This window comes from Coccinella septempunctata, chromosome 4 (assembly GCF_907165205.1).
Source record: "Coccinella septempunctata chromosome 4, icCocSept1.1, whole genome shotgun sequence".
NCBI lineage: Eukaryota > Metazoa > Arthropoda > Insecta > Coleoptera > Coccinellidae > Coccinella > Coccinella septempunctata.
The window spans coordinates 21,796,363-21,816,558 of NC_058192.1; the positions used below are offsets into that span (position 1 = coordinate 21,796,363).

At 35.7% G+C, this 20,196-nt stretch overlaps 3 protein-coding genes across 5 annotated transcripts; 2 read left to right on the top strand and 1 right to left on the bottom strand.

The window, feature by feature from the left end:
• The first annotated feature begins 466 nt into the window (after positions 1–466).
• On the top strand, positions 467–10,951 carry LOC123311580 (LIM domain-containing protein jub). 3 transcript variants are annotated; one of them, XM_044895624.1, is made up of 6 exons: positions 467–1,215; positions 1,273–1,702; positions 7,944–8,113; positions 8,174–8,236; positions 9,653–9,818; positions 10,241–10,951. In XM_044895624.1, the coding sequence occupies exons 1-6, from the start codon at positions 589–591 to the stop codon at positions 10,480–10,482; spliced, it is 1,698 nt and encodes a 565-aa protein (XP_044751559.1). In that variant the 5' UTR covers positions 467–588; the 3' UTR covers positions 10,483–10,951. The 3 variants fall into 3 exon arrangements, with proteins under 3 accessions (XP_044751559.1, XP_044751557.1, XP_044751560.1); XM_044895622.1 differs by having other exon boundaries at positions 7,944–8,236; XM_044895625.1 differs by lacking the exon at positions 8,174–8,236.
• A 2,068-nt stretch (positions 10,952–13,019) lies between these two features.
• On the top strand, positions 13,020–14,302 carry LOC123311044 (uncharacterized protein C18orf19 homolog A). Its single transcript, XM_044894799.1, has 2 exons — positions 13,020–13,586; positions 13,767–14,302. The coding sequence occupies exons 1-2, from the start codon at positions 13,231–13,233 to the stop codon at positions 14,185–14,187; spliced, it is 777 nt and encodes a 258-aa protein (XP_044750734.1). The 5' UTR covers positions 13,020–13,230; the 3' UTR covers positions 14,188–14,302.
• Positions 14,303–14,355: 53 nt separating this feature from the next.
• On the bottom strand, positions 14,356–19,968 carry LOC123311042 (kelch-like protein diablo). The gene is made up of 6 exons (XM_044894798.1): positions 19,791–19,968; positions 18,788–19,730; positions 17,978–18,179; positions 17,481–17,624; positions 15,838–16,180; positions 14,356–15,743 (listed from the first exon to the last, which is right to left on the bottom strand). Exons 2-6 carry the CDS (start codon positions 19,653–19,655, stop codon positions 15,552–15,554), a joined length of 1,749 nt encoding a protein of 582 aa, XP_044750733.1. The 5' UTR covers positions 19,656–19,730; positions 19,791–19,968; the 3' UTR covers positions 14,356–15,551.
• Between the last annotated feature and the right edge of the window lie 228 nt (positions 19,969–20,196).

Here is a 20,196-nt window from a genome sequence, read left to right on the forward strand (position 1 = left end):
GTTTGTGAACTCAGAAGATTAGAGAGTATATTCAAAGATTAAAAGTTTCTCTTTGGTATTTTCGAATATCTAGTACAGTCCACTCTTTCATTGGTTTTTCAAGAAATGGAGTTCATATACCTCCACAGATTACAGAGTAAAGGCGGAAATACATTATTGAAACGCGACGCGACCCGATGAAACGCGATGCGCGTTGAGTCTAATCAAATGTATTGTTTTTTATGAACCAGAATCATACTACGAACATCCGACGCGACGCCATGCGCCCACACTCTACCCGTTCCAGACGAGTCAGGTCGCGTCGCGCCTTACCTTCAACCTCTGTACACCACTGACTGAGCACACGTGTGCTAGAGTCCTTAGTACTCTCAGAGACAAACTCTGGTACTCCTTAGGTCTTCTCTTTGCTCCTACATTAGTGTTCTGTGCTCTGCTCTATGTTCTGTGTTCTGTGGAAAAAACTGCCGGATCTTCACTGACATTTGTTGACGTCTTGTGACTTTTTTCATTTGACTTCGATGTCTGAGTTTTGAAATACAGGCGAGGAAAAAAGTTTTTATCAATTTTTAGTCCTCACGTCAACTCGAAATGGATTCCTTAGAACATAAGCTGCAGCATATGAACCTTTCCGCCCAAGGAGATGTAGATCGCCGATATAATCGCTTGACGAATTCTGATCAAGGATCTCCATTCCATCAGAAACAGAAATCGGTAGGAAACACCGAAAGATTTATGAGAGACTATGGTGAAAATTCAGCCAAAGATTATGCCATGTATGAAAGAAGTAATATAATCGCAAGCTCAAAATATGCCACTCCCAAACAGTTAGAAACATTAGTTAACCCTCATAGAATTCCAGAAGAAAATGATGTTTATGTGCAGTGTGGAAAGCCACAACCACAAGTTTCTATAATAACAAGTCCTACAAGGGCAATGAATGCGACTATTCATTCTAATGATACTGAATTAAGTAAGCAATCAACAGGGGTTTATGAAAATGTAGAATATTATGGATCTCGAGGTAGTTCAGTGTATTACCAACAAAATCCTAACATTAATGATGCTTATCCTAAAGCAAGTCCTCAAGTGGCTACAGGAAACAGGGGGACTTTACCAATAGATGGTGAAGCGCCTCCTCTATATGAAAATTTACATTCATATGCAAAGAAATCGGTGGGTGCTACCCCAGGGCCACAGGTTCCTATAAATAATCAGGTAAGGGTAAGCAAAACTTGTGAATGAGCTGATAGTAATTTTATCTCGTACTTTTAGAGACCCAGATTTACACCAGTAGAACTTGAAGAAATAAATAGTGGGGATTATGTTTGTATGACTGGAAGCGGTAATACATCCCACACTTTAAGTACAAATACTCCATTCCAAACAACATCTGCCAAAACCTATGATAGATCTCCTGCAACTGGTATTGCATTAACACCAACACCTAAACCTGCTCCAAAAAAACCTCCATCTTCTAAGCCATTAGAAGAAAAATCACGAGCAAGTCCCGTTCCAAGTCCAACACCTAGCAATAGCAGTACTATGAGTGGAAAATTGAAAATAAGTGGTAAAACACTACTACCTTATAGTGTTACCCCACCAAGGCCGAGGGGCCCTACTGATGCAGAAAGGAAAATTGAAGAAATGACAAGGCAAATAGAGGAAGAAATGGAAAAGCATGAAGAGGAAGGGGAGTACTTTGGTAAGTATTTCAATTATAAGATCAAATTTGTTGCATGTTCCAATAGACATTTTAGAATCTGGCCCCTGAACTTATACTTCGCTGCCTGAAAAAAAAATTCTCTTAAAATTTCTTAAAAAAACTATTAAGTTGACAACTACAAAATACTTTGTTTCCTTTTCGGGACTGCTGCATAAAAAATATATTTTTATCAAGAAGATATAGAAAGGATACGCAAGAGGAGTAGATGTTACCACAGGCTATGTCAATCATCACATAATGAGAGATGATAGCATTGGCATAGCTATCATAAAATTAGGCTTGACCTGGCCACCCCATACTTCATCACCCTTCCAATTTTTAGTCTCTAGCTTCTTTTCTTTTAAAAATTACTGAGTTAATAGATGGACCAACAGAATCGAATCAATTTTTGTTGAGAATTCACAAAATACAGACATTTGAGCAGAGTGATAACTGCCTTTCTAGTTTCTAGCTTATTGAACACAGCAGAACATATTTAATATCTGATAATACTATAGTAAATATTGCAGTTATTATAGTGATAATATAGTAATAACCAGTAGGCCAAGAAATCTACCTTTTCTTGAATAACTATACTGGAATTAATTCTATAAGTTCTGATGACAAAAACACTAATCTTCGCTCTTTGAGTTGAATCAGTAGGTACCATAGATTAACTTACAAATATAGATAAGCCACTCTACAGTGATTCTAACAAGACAGTAGCGACAATTGGAAATTTGGCAAGAATATGGCGGCTTAGAAGCACAGATTTCAATCAAAGTGTAATATCTTTGATTTCAATGCTATGATCTCTAATTCGGAATGCGGATTGGCTCACGCCACGTCACGAAACCAAATCCGCCATATTCTTGCGAAAACGATGAAAATGAGACCACTGCTACTGTCTCGTTACAATCACTGTAAGCCACTCTTGTATCTGGCGCCATCTGTTGAGATGGTACACTAAACAAGAAAAATTATTCTAAAATTGATGGAGTGGTGCTGCGCCGGATATTCAGCCAGTGTTCACCCAAGCGGGGCTAATTAGAAAGCGCATGAAGTGGACAACGTCCACGAATGGAACTATTGTACGCATATATAACTCCATCACGGGGTTAGGGCAGAACACGAACAACAAACTACAGGAAAAGGCTCCATGAGGAATTCTGCAACGCCTACTCAAATCTCAATGTCACTGTACAACGGGTGGCAGACCAGTACCGCGTAATTCTGAGAAATGAATACCAATGGCCCGAATCGACGCAATTAAACAAGAACAGCGTCCGCTATCAATAGAGAATAACACCAACACCTCTGATGAAATTCACATGCATGGGTAACAACAGCCAAAAGAAATTGATACTGAAAGTCCATCTTGCAACGAAAGTGAGCGTGAACACCAGGACGATAGGGAAGAACTCCACCGATAAGTTGACTCTGATATGAGGAGATACTCTGCCGAACTGGAAGGAACAGATCCTCTTCATCGAATAGCACCTCCCTGACTCAATACATACAAGAAACTGTCACTCATAATCGACATCTTGAATAAGGACGTTTTAGCTGAGTACCTACAGAACGGAAGTTCACTGGAATATCTGTATCTAGTTTTTTACTGTGCAGCGCTAACGACGGCGAAAACCATAGGGGCAAAAATTCGCCGAACATTGGACGATGGTCCAAAATTACACAAATTACATGCGACACCATGGCAGAAACGTCTTCGACACAAAACAGAAAGGCTAAGAAGAGACATTGGAAGACTGACGGAGAACTTGAACGGGAATTGCGGAAGGAAGGTTGTGAAAGCTGTCAAAGAAATCATGGTCAGTAACAGGATACACACAGAACGAGATATGGAGAATGCTATAGCTCACCACTGCCTCGACACTCTGAAGCAAAAGTTAAGTCAGTAAGCAGAACGCCTGAGGAGATATAAAAGCAATTATAGCCGAAAAATAGAAAATAATTCATTCGAAAAGTCGGAAGAAACTTTCTACTGGTCACTCACATCGTCTGATGGAGAAAATGGAAAGTTACCACCAAAGGAAGCCATTGAACCATTCTGGATGGATTGAAGACGAAAAATCTGAAGCTATAAAATATGAGCCGATGCAGCATGACATGATCACATTGAAGAAGTGAAAGCAGCTATCAGAGGACTACACAACTGGAAAACACCTGAAACATCCTGAAAGAATGCCAATATTCCTTACACATGGCACAACATACCTGTTACCTAAAGACCAAAGGAATACAGAAACCCCATCCAAGTACCAACCAATCACATGTCTTCTAACGATGTACAAATTAATCACATCGTGCATTTCAAACCGAATTCACAACCATTCCGAAAAGAATAACATCATCGCCATGCAACAGAAAGGATGCACCAAAAACAGCCCAGGGTGCAAAAGAACAACTGATAATTGATTCAGTTAACTGTAATCAAGCGTTCTCCAAGCGAAGGAATTTTTACGCTGCGTACATAGACTACAAAAAAGCATTCGATTCTATACCTCACGAATGGCTCTTGATGACTTACAAGGTGGATTCCAATATTGTTGAGTTCCTGAAAAACGCCATGTCAACCTGGCGTACTAGTCTTCAAATGAAAGCAGCAGATGGCTCCATTACAACAGAATTAATTCCAATAATACGCGGAATTTTCCAAGGAGATTCGCTGAGCCTTCTGTAGTTCTGCATGGCCCTGAATCCCTTGTCTCATAGATTGAATTCTACGGACTACGGATTTGCCATCAAGAGCGGCAGTAGAACTATGATGGAACTGAATCATCTCCTTTACATGGACAATTTGAAACTCTTCGCATCTACCAAAAAACAAATGCAGCATTACTGCTGAACATAAAGAAAGGTATAATAGAAGATGGTAAGTTTAAACTCAAGGAAGGTGCAGAAATTGAAGCATTCAAGGAAGGAGACACATACAAGTATCTAGGCATAAAACAGGCAAGAAAAATCGATCAGATTGAGAGGGATAATGGGAACTGGCCTTAAGAGTATGTCCCAGGACTTCGAAAACATTTCCTGAGCAAGGCTGCTTCGTCAGAACTCCATCGAGTAGTTTGTGTTGAAGATAGTTCTACGCCGTGAGAGCTAAAACAGGGCCATTTGGAAATCGTCGAACACTCTGCAGAAAGCAAAATTCAGAAACTATTTAGCTAACCTTCGCATGGAAGTAGTTCGACATATCTGCGTCGAACTACTGGTTGACTTCCGGAAGGTTGTTTCCTGAGACAGAGGGCTTCATGCTCGCCATCCAGGATCAGGTGATTTCAATACATGAAATACATATATCGCCAAGGATGCCTCAGTGGCGGACGATAGCTGTCGTTACGTCTGTGCGACACATGAAACTATCCAGCACATCTCCGGGGGATGTCAGAAGTTCGCGGGCACGGAGTACAAAAGTAGACATGATGCTGTTGCCAAGAATTGGCAATAAAACGCCGACTTCTAAGTTCGAAAAAGGTTCCTTATTACAATTACAATCCGGATGCTGTATTGGAAAATGAACATCACAAGCTCTACTGGGATCGTACGGATCTCACAGACCGGAAAATAACCCACAATAGACCAGACCTCATATTGCTCAATGAGAATGAGGACAGAGTATCTACTATTCATCGACGTGGCTATTCCAAATAATAACAATCTTCTAGATAGGCACACTGAAAATATTTCAAAATACAGAGATCTCGAGGAACAGTGGAAGCTGAAAGATATAAAGACCATCCCTATTGGCATTTCATGTACAGGCCTGATACCGAAGAAACTACCAGAGAACTTGAGGAATCTTCAGTTGGACGAAAATATCTACAGAGTCATGCAGAAGGCGGTACTGCTGGGAACGGCGAGAACAGTACTCAAGTACATGGGGAATGCAGAGGAACACCGTCTGCTCCGACAGGGAGTGCTGGTGGAGTAGGAATCCAACCGACGGCAGGGAGCCGAGGAGCGACCCGGACCCGACCACCACCACGAGCCCGAAAACCTGGAAAGGGCTTCAACAGAGCTTAATCCTTTTGATATCTGAGATATCTGGGATAAGTGAATTTTCCTCTGGAGAGGAGTGTGAACGCCGCAAGGCTAAAGTCATAATAATAACCTTTATTTTAAATAATCCCCGAAAATAACACGTATACACAAGAAATGAAGTGAAATTGCGTTCACAAAAAAAAGTTTTCAGTCTGGATCATTTCAAGCAATCATCCCGACTATATGGCTCTTTGCGTACCAAATAATACAGTACAGCTTCTTTTTGAAGATTCTTTGGTCTTCTAATCCTTGTCTTGTAAATCCGTTGGTAGATGGTTATACAATTTCATAATTCTATACTCTACTTGTTTCTGAGTGGTAGTCAGGGTACACTTGGGTAAGTTATATGTCAGACCTCTTGTTGCTTACTTATCTCTGAAATTTCTATAACCCTCAAATTTGTCACGGTTTTTATGGAAGAAGAGGAGGCACTCCTGAGCATAAACACCATATGAATTGAGTATTCTCTTTTGCTTGTAGTGGCCCCTACAGGATTCGTTATACTTCAGACCACATAAAATTCTGATAACTCTTTTCTGGAGTATGAAAAGCAGATTTGGACATAAGTCCAAATCTGAACGACTCTATCGTGGCAAGGTCTACTGTTTTAAGCACTTCAGGATAGCTGTATTTTGATGTTACTCTAAAATCATATATTGTGGGATGCATTTGTTCTCCCAAATAGGCAATGTGTTTTTTCCAATTGAGTTCACTGTCAAGATTATACTCCTAGGAATTTTGTGCTATCTGATCATAATTGTTGGTGTTAATATTGACTGTCTCTGGGTCATTAATGCCTGAATTCATTGGATGACAGGAAATTAGAGTTATTTTATCTGTATTTAATATGAAGTTGTTCAAGTTGATCCATTTGCTAGCTTCCCTCATCACAGTTTCCATCAAGATTTTTAAGTCTGGCCATAGTGATTCCACCCAAAGGACATTCGTATCATCAGCATAGTTTATTCTTGATATTCTCTTATCCATCCATACTACACCTACGCCAAAATCATTTATGTATAATATGAAGAAAATTGGGCCTGCTACACTTCCTTGAGGTATTCCTAAAATTATTTTTTGTTTATCAGAGCGTGCAACAAGATTTTCTATTTGTATTTCCACCTGTTGTGTTCTCCCGTAGGAGTAGGAAGTTGTCCATTTTAGTGCTGGTCCACCTATTCCATAAGTTTTTAATTATTCAATAAAAAGTGTACTGTGAGGGCAATCATATGCTTTTGGTTAATCGATGAACAAACCAAAAGCCAAATTTCTATGCTTCGGTGATTTTTTTCACAAAATCGTATATCGCTGTTTTTACTGATTTGCCTTTCAGGTACCCATGCTGGCATTCTGAGAAAATTGCATTTTCCATGAGAAATTCCATAAGTTGATTACGCTCGTTCAAAGATCTTTGAAAATGATGGCATTAAACTGATCGGTCTGTAATTGCCATAATCATTGACATTTCCTCTCTTAAAAACTGGCTTGAAAAGTGCTACTTTTAGCTGTTCTGGAAAAATTCCCCTTCACTATATATGTTAGGGGATCAATAATCTCATCTATAGTTTTCTTTATTACACTGTTCGATATTCCTCCTAATTCGTTTTCAACAACCTCAATTCTGATTAACTTAGCTAAGTTTCGAATATTGGCGGCAGAGCTGATAGTTGGGGAGCCCAAGTGAGAAATTCGGGATTTACTCGAGCGTGTCAGATTAATATAAAGGGACCCTGTAGAGTACCTCTACCAAAAATTAGACCTGTACATAGGGGGATCTGTCTAGGACATCCTGTCAGAATTGTAAAGAAAAAACGATCAATGTACATACTCGAGCGTGTCAGATTAAGATATAATATGTGGTTAATTACATTCTCTTAATCTGACAATTTAAGCGTGACGAAAAGTTGTGGGAGGGCGCAAAAGTTGCAAAAAAAAACGTCAGGTGTACATTCTCGAGCGCGGTGGCATTTTTTCTTATTTTGACGTTTATGTTTCAAGAATAACGGAAAAAATATAATCTGACAGTTTAAACCAGCCGAAACAATAAATTTTGGCCATAAAGGTCACAAAAATCAGTTTTGTTGTTGTTTGCTTGTAATAAATTATGTTGTGGGATTGATTTGAACTTGATAGAGTAATTTCTGTTGACAAAATTAAACATAATATGTTTTTTTTTCAGGTATATGCCACACATGTGGTGATAAAGTGACTGGAGCAGGCCAAGCATGCCAAGCCATGGGTAATCTTTATCATACCAATTGTTTCATATGTTGCTCTTGCGGTCGAGCCCTAAGGGGCAAGGCCTTTTATAATGTTCATGGTCGAGTTTACTGTGAAGAAGATTACCTGGTAAGCTTTGGTGAAATAAACGAAGAAGAAAATATGACTAACGAACCGAAATTTTTGCAGTATTCAGGATTTCAGCAAACTGCAGAAAAGTGCGCCATTTGTGGCCACTTAATAATGGAAATGGTTAGTCATTGGATGTATTTTTGTTCTGTGTTAACGATTCAATTTGTTTTTGATTCAAATAAGTTTCTGAGGGTGTTTGCTGATTCCATCATGATCAGAAAAATATCACGTAACAAAAAATCATGGAAGGTGTATAGAAATTAGAAAGAGGAATAACATTTCAGATTTTCCACTCTTGAATTCACAGAGACATACAACATACTATGTACTCGCTCGATCGGTTGATCAAACTTTGGCGTAACCAACTGTACTTAGAAGTAGAAGAAGAAATTATTCGTGACATTAAAGGGTCGTCCGAAAGTTAAGGAACACAATAACACCCTGCTTTCACAAATGAGAATACCATATATCATATATCGTATATCATATTCTGAATCTACATAAAATTATGATTTTGAAACAACCCTATTATCATAATGTATCTGTGTGTCTTTTTGACGTTGGCCACTTGTTCTGACAAATTCCATAGTTATGATTGTTTAATAATAATAATAACTCTAAAAACATCTGGGCATACTACAAAAACAAAATATGAAGTAAGAACTTGTTATTCCCATTGATATTTCTATACTTTATGATCATGATTCAGTGATGAAATAATGGTATTTTGCAAACATTCTAGAATTTTATGCCATATACAAAGTAAATCATGTACATATTGGAGGGAGATAATTTCATATGAATGTAGGTTTGCAAACGCTCTGTTACCAATGTACAAGGTGTTGACATCTCAAGAGTTCTTTTTAATACAGCTCTTGTAGCTGTTGAGTTATTCCACTCACACAAGATTATCCAAACAATGGTAAAACCTACCGGGCCATAAAACAATTCAATTCCCAAAGAGTAAAAGGTGTTTGTAATTTTGTATATTTCTATAATATTTCCTGGTTTTCATACTTCTTCTTCCTCTGTTTAAGGCTCACAGCCTGTTGTTGTTTACAACTTAATCATTCATCTGCAGTGCCCTCTACATCTTTTAGGCGGTTTACTCGTAGGTCTTCTTGTTTCCGGGATTCCATCCTTCTTTTATGCGCCATTTACTGTTATCAGCTCTCTCTTGTGTAAGTCACGATCATCCGAATGCAGGTTTTGTAGTCTCCAACTTTCGTTGGGAAAAGGAAATTAGAAAATTGATTTATCTGTACTCATGAAGTTAGCCAATGAAATACCCCTTTTATATGTACATGGATATTTGGGAACATCTTGTAACTTAGAGAGTATTTGCTAAGAGCTGTTTGCTAGTGTGCTAAAGTCAGTACTGAGTTGAAAGTCCGAATATTTACATGCGCTTGTAGTTGACATTAAATTTCGGTACTGAATTTAGCATAGTGGCAAGCGGCTCTAAGTGGCTAAATTATCCAGGCTTAGTCAATACTTTGCCATCAAATAACACTAATCTACACTTAATTCAATCAGATTCTTCAAGCGATGGGAAAATCCTATCATCCTGGCTGCTTCAGATGTTGCATCTGTAATGAGTGTTTGGATGGTGTGCCATTCACCGTGGATGTTGATAATAAGATTTACTGTGTGAATGATTATCACAGGATGTTTGCTCCAAAATGTGCAGCATGTGGAAAGGGTGGGTATCTTTTAGTTCACATTTTGTTAAGGTGAAGTATATTAAATGTGATAATAAGGCAAATATGATAATGGTCAATACACTTGAAGTAAATTTGTCAATACTGGTGCATCAGGCCTGAATTAGATGCTTGTCTAATACATATGAATAGTCACGAATACTAACTAGTATATAGACAATTGATTCGTGTGTATTCGGTACTCGCCACAAGTATATGCCCTTATATAACCATTGCCTCTTTTTGGCACAAATCAACGGATTATTCGTCTGCATAGACATAGACAATCTATTCATCGAGAGAAATATTTTTTCATGCACAGCGTATTTTGATTTGTTTTAAGGAAAACTAAACAAATACCACATTTTGAATAATTTTCATGTGTTGACCTTGGTCCTCTGATATAAATATAAAATTTGTTCAGGTATCACTCCAGTGGAAGGAACAGAAGAAACTGTTCGAGTAGTTTCAATGGATAAAGATTTTCACGTTGATTGTTATGTTTGTGAGGAATGCGGCATGCAATTAACAGATGAGCCAGACAAGAGATGCTACCCTCTTGGCGATCGATTATTGTGCAGGAATTGTCATGTTCGAAGGCTGCAACATACTCCAACACCAAGACAGCTTCATCCTGTTTCAGCATCATATCAATATACCGGTTAGTTTTTTCCAATGTTTATTCTATGTAATTCTAAATTTAAGTTTGTGTTGCCCAGTTAAGCCTATATGATTTTCAAATGTTTGGATTTTATTATTTTATTCCTGACACTAGCTCCATTTTTATTTTAGTGTGTAGGGGAAATCATTATTCAGTGCATTATTTTTGTGATCTGAGTACAATGTGCAGTGTTGTGATTTTGTAAACATTTACATATTAGTTTTATCATTGAGTTCTCGAATCTAAAATTGATTCTATCGGAATAGAGAACACATGATATCCTAAACTCGCTATTTATTATCTCTGCTCAAAGCTATAGCAATGTCAATAGACATTGGAACTACAGCAGCTTATCATTCCTTGGTAGCTCTGAAATAGGCAGACCTAAAAACAATAATTAATTTTTGTGTAAATGCTACTGCAGTAAAACCATCACAATTAGAGAAGATTTTTCATAAGAGTTTTCATTTTGTATTATAAACAAAAGAAAGGAAAAACAATGATATTTTTCATTCAACTCATGTGAGAATTATCCACCAAGGACTCGCCCTTGACGAAATTTTCGTTTAATTTCATTTAATCAATTTTCTTATAATTTAACCCTCTAATACATAACTCCGCCTTGAGACTGGTTGCATATAAGTATACAAAATTATTCCCTGTGAGCAGTTTAGTTCAACTGCCCATGTCCGCCTTCAGTATAGGTTCATTTTGTGAGAACAGGTGTTAATGTAAATCAGTTAACTATTTGCGAAAAAAAGATGTAGATTATACATAAGCTAACTTGAAACTATACGGAAATAATTTCAAAAAAGAAAAAAACTTGGGCATCAGAGGGTTAAACTACATTACATTTTCAAATTGACAGATAAATGATTTTCATTGCCGTGAAAATAAAGTGCCCTTCATTCAAGGGCAATCTGATGAAGTTATAGCACAGCAGAATTCTTCCAGCAGCAGTGTAGTACACAAGAATGAAACCTCTTAATGAAAATAATCTCCGAAATGAAGTGCAATAAATAATTTTGAATATTTTTTTAAATCATATTTCTCTAGCATTACCATTACATCAGTATATACTAATGAAATATGTACTTATAGGATCACTTTTTTATGAATATATAAAACCATCATGGCCAGTGCAATGATGAATTACTGCCACTTGATATGAGTTACTGTGCATTTCAATTTTTAGATATAGGTAATTCAGTTTTTACCTTGCCATATTATTGATATTGGGTTGTTTATATATTATTACCCATTCTTCATATTGACAGGAAAGCTTCATAAACATTACTAATATAATAGGCAATAAGTGAATAAGGATTAATGGCAAAGTAAGAACTCATATTGAGTAATAGACTAATGTTTTTGTTGATGTGCGCCTGAGAGCATATGGCAATCTTTTATGAAATTTTGACATTGTTCACTAGTATGGGGTACCTCCTTTCAACCAAAAGATATAAGAAATATTTTCATCGAATTATAAGGTTGATTGATAATTGTACTAATTTATTCCATTTTTGGCTGCTTTTTTTTTAAATATATTATTGAGCGTTGGATTCTGTGATAGTTATACTGAATATATAAAATTCGCTTTAGTTTTACAATGTTTTCAATGTAGTTACTATTGCCATCTTATTTTAATATTACCAAGAAACTAAACATTAAATATATATCAGTTCTACTGATTTCTGATTTTCTAATTGCACACCCAACCCATTGTAGTATACAGACAAGCTTCATTGTGAGCTAGATCTCACATTCCAGTATCATTTTTTCTTTGAAAACATATGTGAAAATTGTCGTGAATGATTACTAACTTGTGACGTTGAAAATGATCCTGCCAATTTTCCAAAGAATAAAGATTTTTGAAGGTGATATCTCACATATTCCTTTTTCTTTGTTGAAAATTGTTTTACATATTTGTGATGTTCAGATTTTAGAAAAATTACTACTTTTCTTCCAAATGGCGGAAACTATAAATCAGTAAATTGTTAGAAAATCATTATAAATGAAAAGAGGCTTTAGATTCAGTACCTTAATGATAGCAACCTGCAAAATTCGATAGTTGAAGTATAAAACTGTTCCACTTCGAGTACAGATATTTTGAAAGAGGCACAATTAAAATCGAAAATCCTTCACCTCTCACCAAAATGGTGATGAACATGTGTCACCACTGGTATTTCTAATTAGGGAGTTCATTATTTTATTTGTTATGGATAACGTTTCAGCTTTGAAAATTCTGATGCCCTGAATATAATTCTTGAGAGAACTTTCATAATGGTACATATATTTTTTAGCTTAAAAATATTGAAAAAAATGAGTTGCTCCTACTTTCAAGAGAGAATGTATTAATCTTCAGCTATTCAGCTGAATAGGTTTACTATGAGCTGAATTTGAATATTTCTTGTGATGAGGGGTGAACCCCATATTCCTCCTTGAAATCACGCCTATGGCTGTAGTCAGCATATCTTACGTCAAAAAATCAAATGTCAAAAATCTATGTTTTGTACTTTAATTTTTTTCTATGATTAACCTTTTGTCTATGGAATAACCTATATCTAAAATGTCATCAAATCCGTTTTGCTGCGAAGTTAAATATCTTTAAATATATTATAATTAAATTTCTTACTTCACAGTAAATCCAAACAAGAGGTTTTCTATGAAATATGTTCAACCAAGATTATATATTTTTAAGGACTTAATCCTTGTTCTTTTAAGTGAATATTATATTTAAGGGTAGTTTGGACATGGCAACTATACTTTCGAGACTGATCCGTTCGAATTCGAATAAAATTTTGCAAGTTTTTGAATGCAGATGTCTCAGTTCAACGCTTTTTCCTATTAGAACTTACACTATAACAACATACCAATCTGTACAAAGAAGAAAAAAGTTATGTGATGTGGAGTCTACAGCGTTATTGCGATCTTTCAAATACTTTTCAGACGAAAAAAAGAAGGTTGAAATAGGGTCAAAGGAAATCATAAAGCCATCCCTTTTTCAAAGATTCAAACAAATGTATAAGGAATACTGGTATGTTTTGATACCAGTTCACATTGTCACATCAATAGGTTGGTTTGGAGGATTCTACTATATGGCTAGTAGGTAAGATTAATGTCATCAGATGAATGATACTATGAACTCAATCTTATGCCCACACAATAATACAGAAATGCTACTATTTGAAAGTAGAGAATATCATTATTCTCTTTAATTATCTTGGATGCTTGAGAAATATTGTTTTCTTCATCTATTACTTCGAAGTGATTTGATTTGTGATTTCAGTGGTGTCGATATTATTGGGGTATTAGAAGCCCTGCATGTCAATGAAAAAATCATTAATTCAATGAGGGATTCACATATGGGATATGTGGCCATAGCCTATGCATGCTATAAAATAGCCACACCTGCAAGATATACAGTAACACTAGGAGGTACAACTATAACAATTAATTATTTGAAAAAATGGGGTTACATTAAACCAGTACCCAGTCCTGGACAGTTAAAAGAAATGTATAAAGAAAGGAAAACTAATTTTGATAAAAGCATGAAGGAGAAAAAGGAGGATCTTTTAGCAAAGAGAGAAGTATTGAAATCAAAGATAGATAATCGACTAGAGCAAGGATTACATAAAATCGAGGAACTCAAAGATAAAACTGATAGAATGAAGAAAAAAGCTGAAGATATTTTGAAAGAAAAAAAATAATATAAGAGTATGTTTACTTTTATCAGAATGTTTTACCACTGTTTTATTTATGTCACCTCAAAAAAGTATTTGTAATTTTCCCTATTTTGAGGAAATATATTGACCTGTTGATTAATTTTCAATTTCAATCACCTGAAAACTGAGATAAAAGTATATTAAAGTGACAAGTGGGATTTATAGAAATTTTATTATAAATTAAATTCATAAATACATTTTCAAATAACATAAAATGATAACAGATGTAACAATTCAATATTGCAATAAGGAAATAAGTCCGCACATCAAAGTATGTGTAGACCAACAATGACATCTATTTTGAGTAGATTTTCAAGTATATAATTTTTTTTTCCATCAATTCTTTGGTGAAGTTGAAGATATGTTCCTCAAACATATTTTCCCTTGCAAGAATACATTCGTGGATATTCTTATTTTCAAGAAGAAAGTTTGACCTATTATTGATTCAGAATTCAATAATGCTTCTGTATGTGGTTAATTTTCCTTCAATTTCTATTTTCTTCAGACTAAAAATTTGTAATAATTCAGAAGGTGGCAAATATTGATATAAATTGGCTTTTGTGGTCTACATAGATAGTTAATAGTTTGATGAGGGGGTCATATTTCACTGTGACCTTAAGGTCTATTGCGCCCCATCAGAGCTCTTTATAGTGACAGGGGCGGCAATTGTGGTCTCGTTCTTCATCGTTTTTGCAATAACATGGAGGATTTGGTCATCCATTCCAGATAGCAAATCACAGCATTGTAATTTGTGCTTCTAAGCCAAAGCTTAGATTTCCAATTGTAGCCACTGTCCTGTTAGAGTCAATGTAGAGCTGTTTACAGAGACTCTATACAAGAGTTGTATAGTAACTGTAGAGATGTGCTCACAACTGCGCCCTCTACAGTCTACATAGATCCAAAAGCTTGAAAATATGAACATTCAAACATTTCATTCAACAAGAAATAGAGTATTTATTCTGTTTACTTTATCATCTGATCCACTACAGAGATTTTCAATAATTCAAAATTCTGTGCTGTGAAAAATTCAGCTCTTTACACACTATAACATCAAGAATATACAACCTATGTGAATATACTAACGTTTATAAAAAATAAAGACTATAAAATTGAAATAAATAATTTAAAATAATGAATAAAAATATTTTACTTCTTTGAAAACATAAATTGGTATTGATGACTTTGAGTTAAACTGAAAAGTTTTCCCAGAAAGCAAAGAAATGCATAAATATATGTCTGAAAAAATGATTGATGATTGAGTTAGATTATTTTAAAGTAGAATAAATCTCGCAAATGTTTGTGTTATACTAAAATGATTTCTTAATGTGTTCTGAGTTAATTAGTGAATACTACCAGACTCTATTCTCAGTTTGTGGAGCTCTCATAACACCAACTCCACCTCCTAATCTTCTATAATTCATTGATCCACATAATCTCCATTGATTTTGCTCTGTATCATAAAATTCTATTGTTTTGAGATAAGCTGTTCCATCAAAACCACCAACAGCATAAAGCTGACCATTCACTACAGCCAATCCAACCTGCAAACAAATAAACGTCAATAAAAACAAACAAAATGTCCAGTATACCCATAAAACAAAAGGTTTCGATACTTAGTGAAGCAAAGTTACTCACGCCACTTCTTCTTGATGTCATAGCTACGATAGGACTCCAAGTGTTCGTATGAGGATTATATCTTTCCGCACTTGATAATTCCATACAATCGTCCCTTCCTCCTACAGCATATATTAAATTGTTGAAAACAGCACATCCTAGGTGTTTCCTTCTTGTTGACATTGGACTGACGAGCGTCCATTTATTATGGCGAGGGTCATATCGTTCCACTGTGTTCAAAGGAGATTGGCCGTCTGAACCCCCAATAGCATACAGATAATTACCCAACACGGCTACTGCAACTCCTAAGCGACGAGTCGTCATTGGGGCCACTTTAGTCCATTTATTCTCTTTAGGGTCATATCTTGATAAAAATAAAAGGTATTATAATCGATTGTTAATACATACTGATATCTAGAACACAACCAGATTTTCTGCTCCTGATGAAAGAATAAACATATTGCGAAAGCTTGAGCATACAGATAACAAAATTCTCCTTGTTTATTACTGACTGCATACCCAATAAACCTCTTAATCGGCATTACGAAAATTAATTAAAGAAAAATTCATTCTTCCCGACTAAAAAAAGTGAAAACTAGACAATATTTCCAGATCCATCCGTGGATCTGGACACGGAATTTCCCATGCATTTCTTATTGGCCCGAAAATGACGTGGGCTTTTCGCCTGTTTTTGGTTATTTTAGCAAATTTCTCAAGATTTTTTTCTGTTGAAATAGTTTCAGTGGACTTTCGTAACAAGCTTGAAACAGAGTTTTTTTTCGATAAAATGGTATATTTTTCAAATAATTGAATAATATTAAATTAGTCAGCAAGATTCATGGTTGTCTTAGCTTTAGTTCGTTTCTAACCTCTAAAGTTGACATAATCCTAACGCAATAGGAGATGGTAAAAACTGAACATTTGCGTAGTAATGATAAAATTAGGTGCCGTGAAATATATCTAAATAATTTAATTATCTTTCCTTAACTTGACTAACTTGTGAAAGCCTCATCAACACTTCCAGTAACGCATTCATTAGTTAAACAACGTTTCGGCACAATAGTTGAAGTTTATTATTTGAAATTATCTTCTTTATAACTTAACCTATTGTCTATGCCATGCTACTGCAATAAAAGTAGATTGTAAAATGTACTTAGAAACAAGCTCTAATGATGAAGGCACCCAATTTTCCTTTTATCTATACTAACATTCACTTCTCGCTAGCGATATTCCGTCCACTATTAGAGTCCTATGTGAGAAATTTTGAATATGGATCTCTCACCAAGTGAACTAATATTGTCTATGTCTATACCGATTAAGAAATATGATGTGGACAGTTACGACAATTCAATGCATAAGACACAGAAACTTCAAGTCTAGTCTAACAGTGCAACAATCAGAAATTATGCCTAATATGATAATGCATAACACAGTGTTGGATGATTCATTACTATAATGCGGGTAACTTCTGATTTCTGCACTATTCGATTGAACTTGAAGATTCTTCCTTCCATGCATTGAATAATCTCAACTGCCCACCGCAATTTTCTCTATTTGTACCAGAAAATATCTACATTTTATACAATATAACAAATCAATGGTAACTTGATTAATGACCTCAATATTCAACATAATGTTGAAGATGACTAACATTTTTAACATACCTCTCAACATGGTTTAAACATTGAACACCATCCTGTCCTCCAACTGCATAAAGTAAATTATCAAGTACTGCAACACCCACACTTGTCCTACAAGAAGTTGTAGGGGCAACATCACAAGACCACTGGTCAGTTTGGGGATCATATCTGAAACCAGTTGAATGCAGTATATTATACCTACACATTGAGTTTATCCAATATAAAACAGGCTGAAAAAGTCCAAAGACATAAACACAGGTTAACATACCAGGAAGAAGAAATGATTTAATTTCTAATCTCAATGTTATACCTATACATGGGGGAAGCCTATGATGCTAAATGGAGTTTAACACGAACGTCTTGGAGAAGCAGTTAGTAACCTAACCTAATTATTTTTTGGGAAATACTTCATTTTCATTTCAGGCACAATGCCCCATTGTCAACATATCCTGTTTATGTTAACAATTACAATGGAATTAAATTAGGATGAAACTTCATCAGCCCCTAAACCCTGTGAATACCTTTCAATGCTGTTCAAATAACTTTGGCCATCATGTCCTCCCACTGCATATAACAAATCATTCAATACAGCCACACCAACTCCACATCTTCTTTTGCTCATTGGTGCTACCATCTTCCATTCCATTGTTTGTGGATCGAACTTTTCTACAGATGCTATAGCATCTCCACTACACCATCCTCCAACAGCAAAAAGTACTTCACCTGAAATATTTGTTGAAAAGAAAGGATATCAAAATGTTTAATGTGTCTGCAAAATTTTACATAATACAGAATATTCTATAATCTTTGTAAGCTACCAAAAAGAAACTACTCTCCAAAACTCTAGAAAGATGTTATGTTTGACATTTTCATAGGGAAATAAATTATTTCATTATCTATGGATATTTTTTATATTAATTTTTAGTGAAAAGAAATAACCGCCTTTTAAGCTTGAAGTTAGGGATAAATATGACCAGTGGTTGAACCAGACTTTCAACTGCAAGAATATGCTGAAACTAAGATGGATCCAAACTGCATAGGCAACATGAAGAGAATGATTCTGAACAAGTAAAAGGACCAATTCTGAGCAAGGAAAACAAGTTCTTAAGTTTAGACTAGGTTTGTTCGTAGAGTGGTTTGCAACAGTTGTGAACTGTACAGAGCAAGCGCAATTCCATTTTAGGGTAGTGAAAATCCATTCGCGCTTGCTCTGTACAGTTCACAACCGTTGTGAACCACTCTACAAACAAGCCTACTAAATGAGAGAGTTTGGTAGAATACAAATTTTTTAATTAACACTCAAAGTTTAAAATCAGGAATTAAGTTGTTACCTCTTCTAGTTGGTTTTCTAGGTCTTGTTCTAGGTCCTTGCATTAAAGGTCTTTCTTGAGGTAATAAGAGGTAATTCTTTGCTTCATCCACAAGATCTCGACATGACTCGTCAGATCTCACAAGCAGATCAGACCCAACAGTTCCCACAAGAAATTTGGGGCTTAAAAGGGGTAATCTAACATGTTGTAATACTTGGGGCAAATGCTGCCTACGTTCAGATACATTATATTTAACCCACAGCATGACAGCATTAAAAACTTGCTCCTCTGTTCTGACATTTAATTCATCACTAGATATAATATCCACAAGTTGACCAACAGGAAGTAATAGAAACTCCTCGCTATCCATAACTTCTTGAAAATTATGCTGGGTAAATTTATCAGCTATTCTAAGTAATTCTCTACAAGAATGTGTATCTGCAAAGGCTCTTATTCCTAAACAATTGGAAGGATCTAATTGTCTTTTCAGAAATTCACAACATATATCTTGAATTTCAGTTAGCTGCAATAAACAAGCAGCTGGTAGAAGCATTTGTACATTTGACTCTTCTACAACAATATGAGATGTATAACAAAAATCTATCAGTAAATCCATAGCTAGCTCATCAATATCTCTAATAGTAACTTCTGTTTGTCTAGATTCAGCCAATTCGCCAGTGAACATAGCCCGAAAATAGGGACTGCATGCACTGAGAATAACTCTGTGGGCAAATATTTTCCTAGTTCCTACATTCAGAACAACATCACATAGTTCCCTGTGTCGCCTCAGTAAATTCAGTTCAGTGAGGGTATTTTTGGGATGTTTATCAGATGTATGAGATAATCTGGCTGGAGAAGGGGGTCTCTCCCCCAAAGCCATTTCTCCCATCCTACAAGTGCCCCGCAAATGCGAGGCTAATTGAAGACGTAAGGGCGGAGACGCCCAACCCCACCCGGAGTCTATCTGTAATTTATGTAAATATTATAATTTTCAATAATTCAATGTTTTCATTTTCGTATTTACCTTCGTTGCTTTTATTTTCCCTCAAAAATCAATACTTTTCAAATAATAATAAGTAATTCTTCGGTTACTAATTTAGTCAAGAAGTTGGATACTGCATAATTGTAGATATTTATGAGAGAAACTAACAAGAAACCTGAAAATTTGACTGAGCAATACCCAATCTCTAAATTATTTGAGATAAACACACAGATTACAGAGTGGATAAACAGCAATCCCAAATTTTCTCTTATGATTTGACATTTACATACATAGAGAAACAGAGAAACTCTATGTAGAGAAAGGTCTCATCTATGACTGGAACCACAGAACACTAATAAAAGACTGGAACCACAGAACACTAATATAATCTAGGAAACAAATAATCTGTGGTCTCAAAACAGCGTTCTTCCAAAGAGTAACAACTTAC

Excerpts from the sequence above, each read along its gene's own strand:
- LOC123311042 (XM_044894798.1), bottom strand. The coding sequence starts at position 19,655 with ATGGGAGAAATGGCTTTGGGGGAGAGACCCCCTTCTCCAGCCAGATTA. Across the intron at positions 17,625-17,977 it reads TATTTGAACAGCATTGAAAG|ATATGATCCCCAAACTGACC; the intron begins GTATTCACAGGG and ends AACTGGTTTCAG. Across the intron at positions 15,744-15,837 it reads TGACATCAAGAAGAAGTGGC|GTTGGATTGGCTGTAGTGAA; the intron begins GTGAGTAACTTT and ends ATTTGTTTGCAG.
- LOC123311580 (XM_044895622.1), top strand. The coding sequence starts at position 589 with ATGGATTCCTTAGAACATAAGCTGCAGCATATGAACCTTTCCGCCCAA. Across the intron at positions 8,237-9,652 it reads GCCACTTAATAATGGAAATG|ATTCTTCAAGCGATGGGAAA; the intron begins GTTAGTCATTGG and ends TAATTCAATCAG. Across the intron at positions 9,819-10,240 it reads ATGTGCAGCATGTGGAAAGG|GTATCACTCCAGTGGAAGGA; the intron begins GTGGGTATCTTT and ends AAATTTGTTCAG.
- LOC123311044 (XM_044894799.1), top strand. The coding sequence starts at position 13,231 with ATGGCAACTATACTTTCGAGACTGATCCGTTCGAATTCGAATAAAATT. Across the intron at positions 13,587-13,766 it reads TTCTACTATATGGCTAGTAG|TGGTGTCGATATTATTGGGG; the intron begins GTAAGATTAATG and ends TTGTGATTTCAG.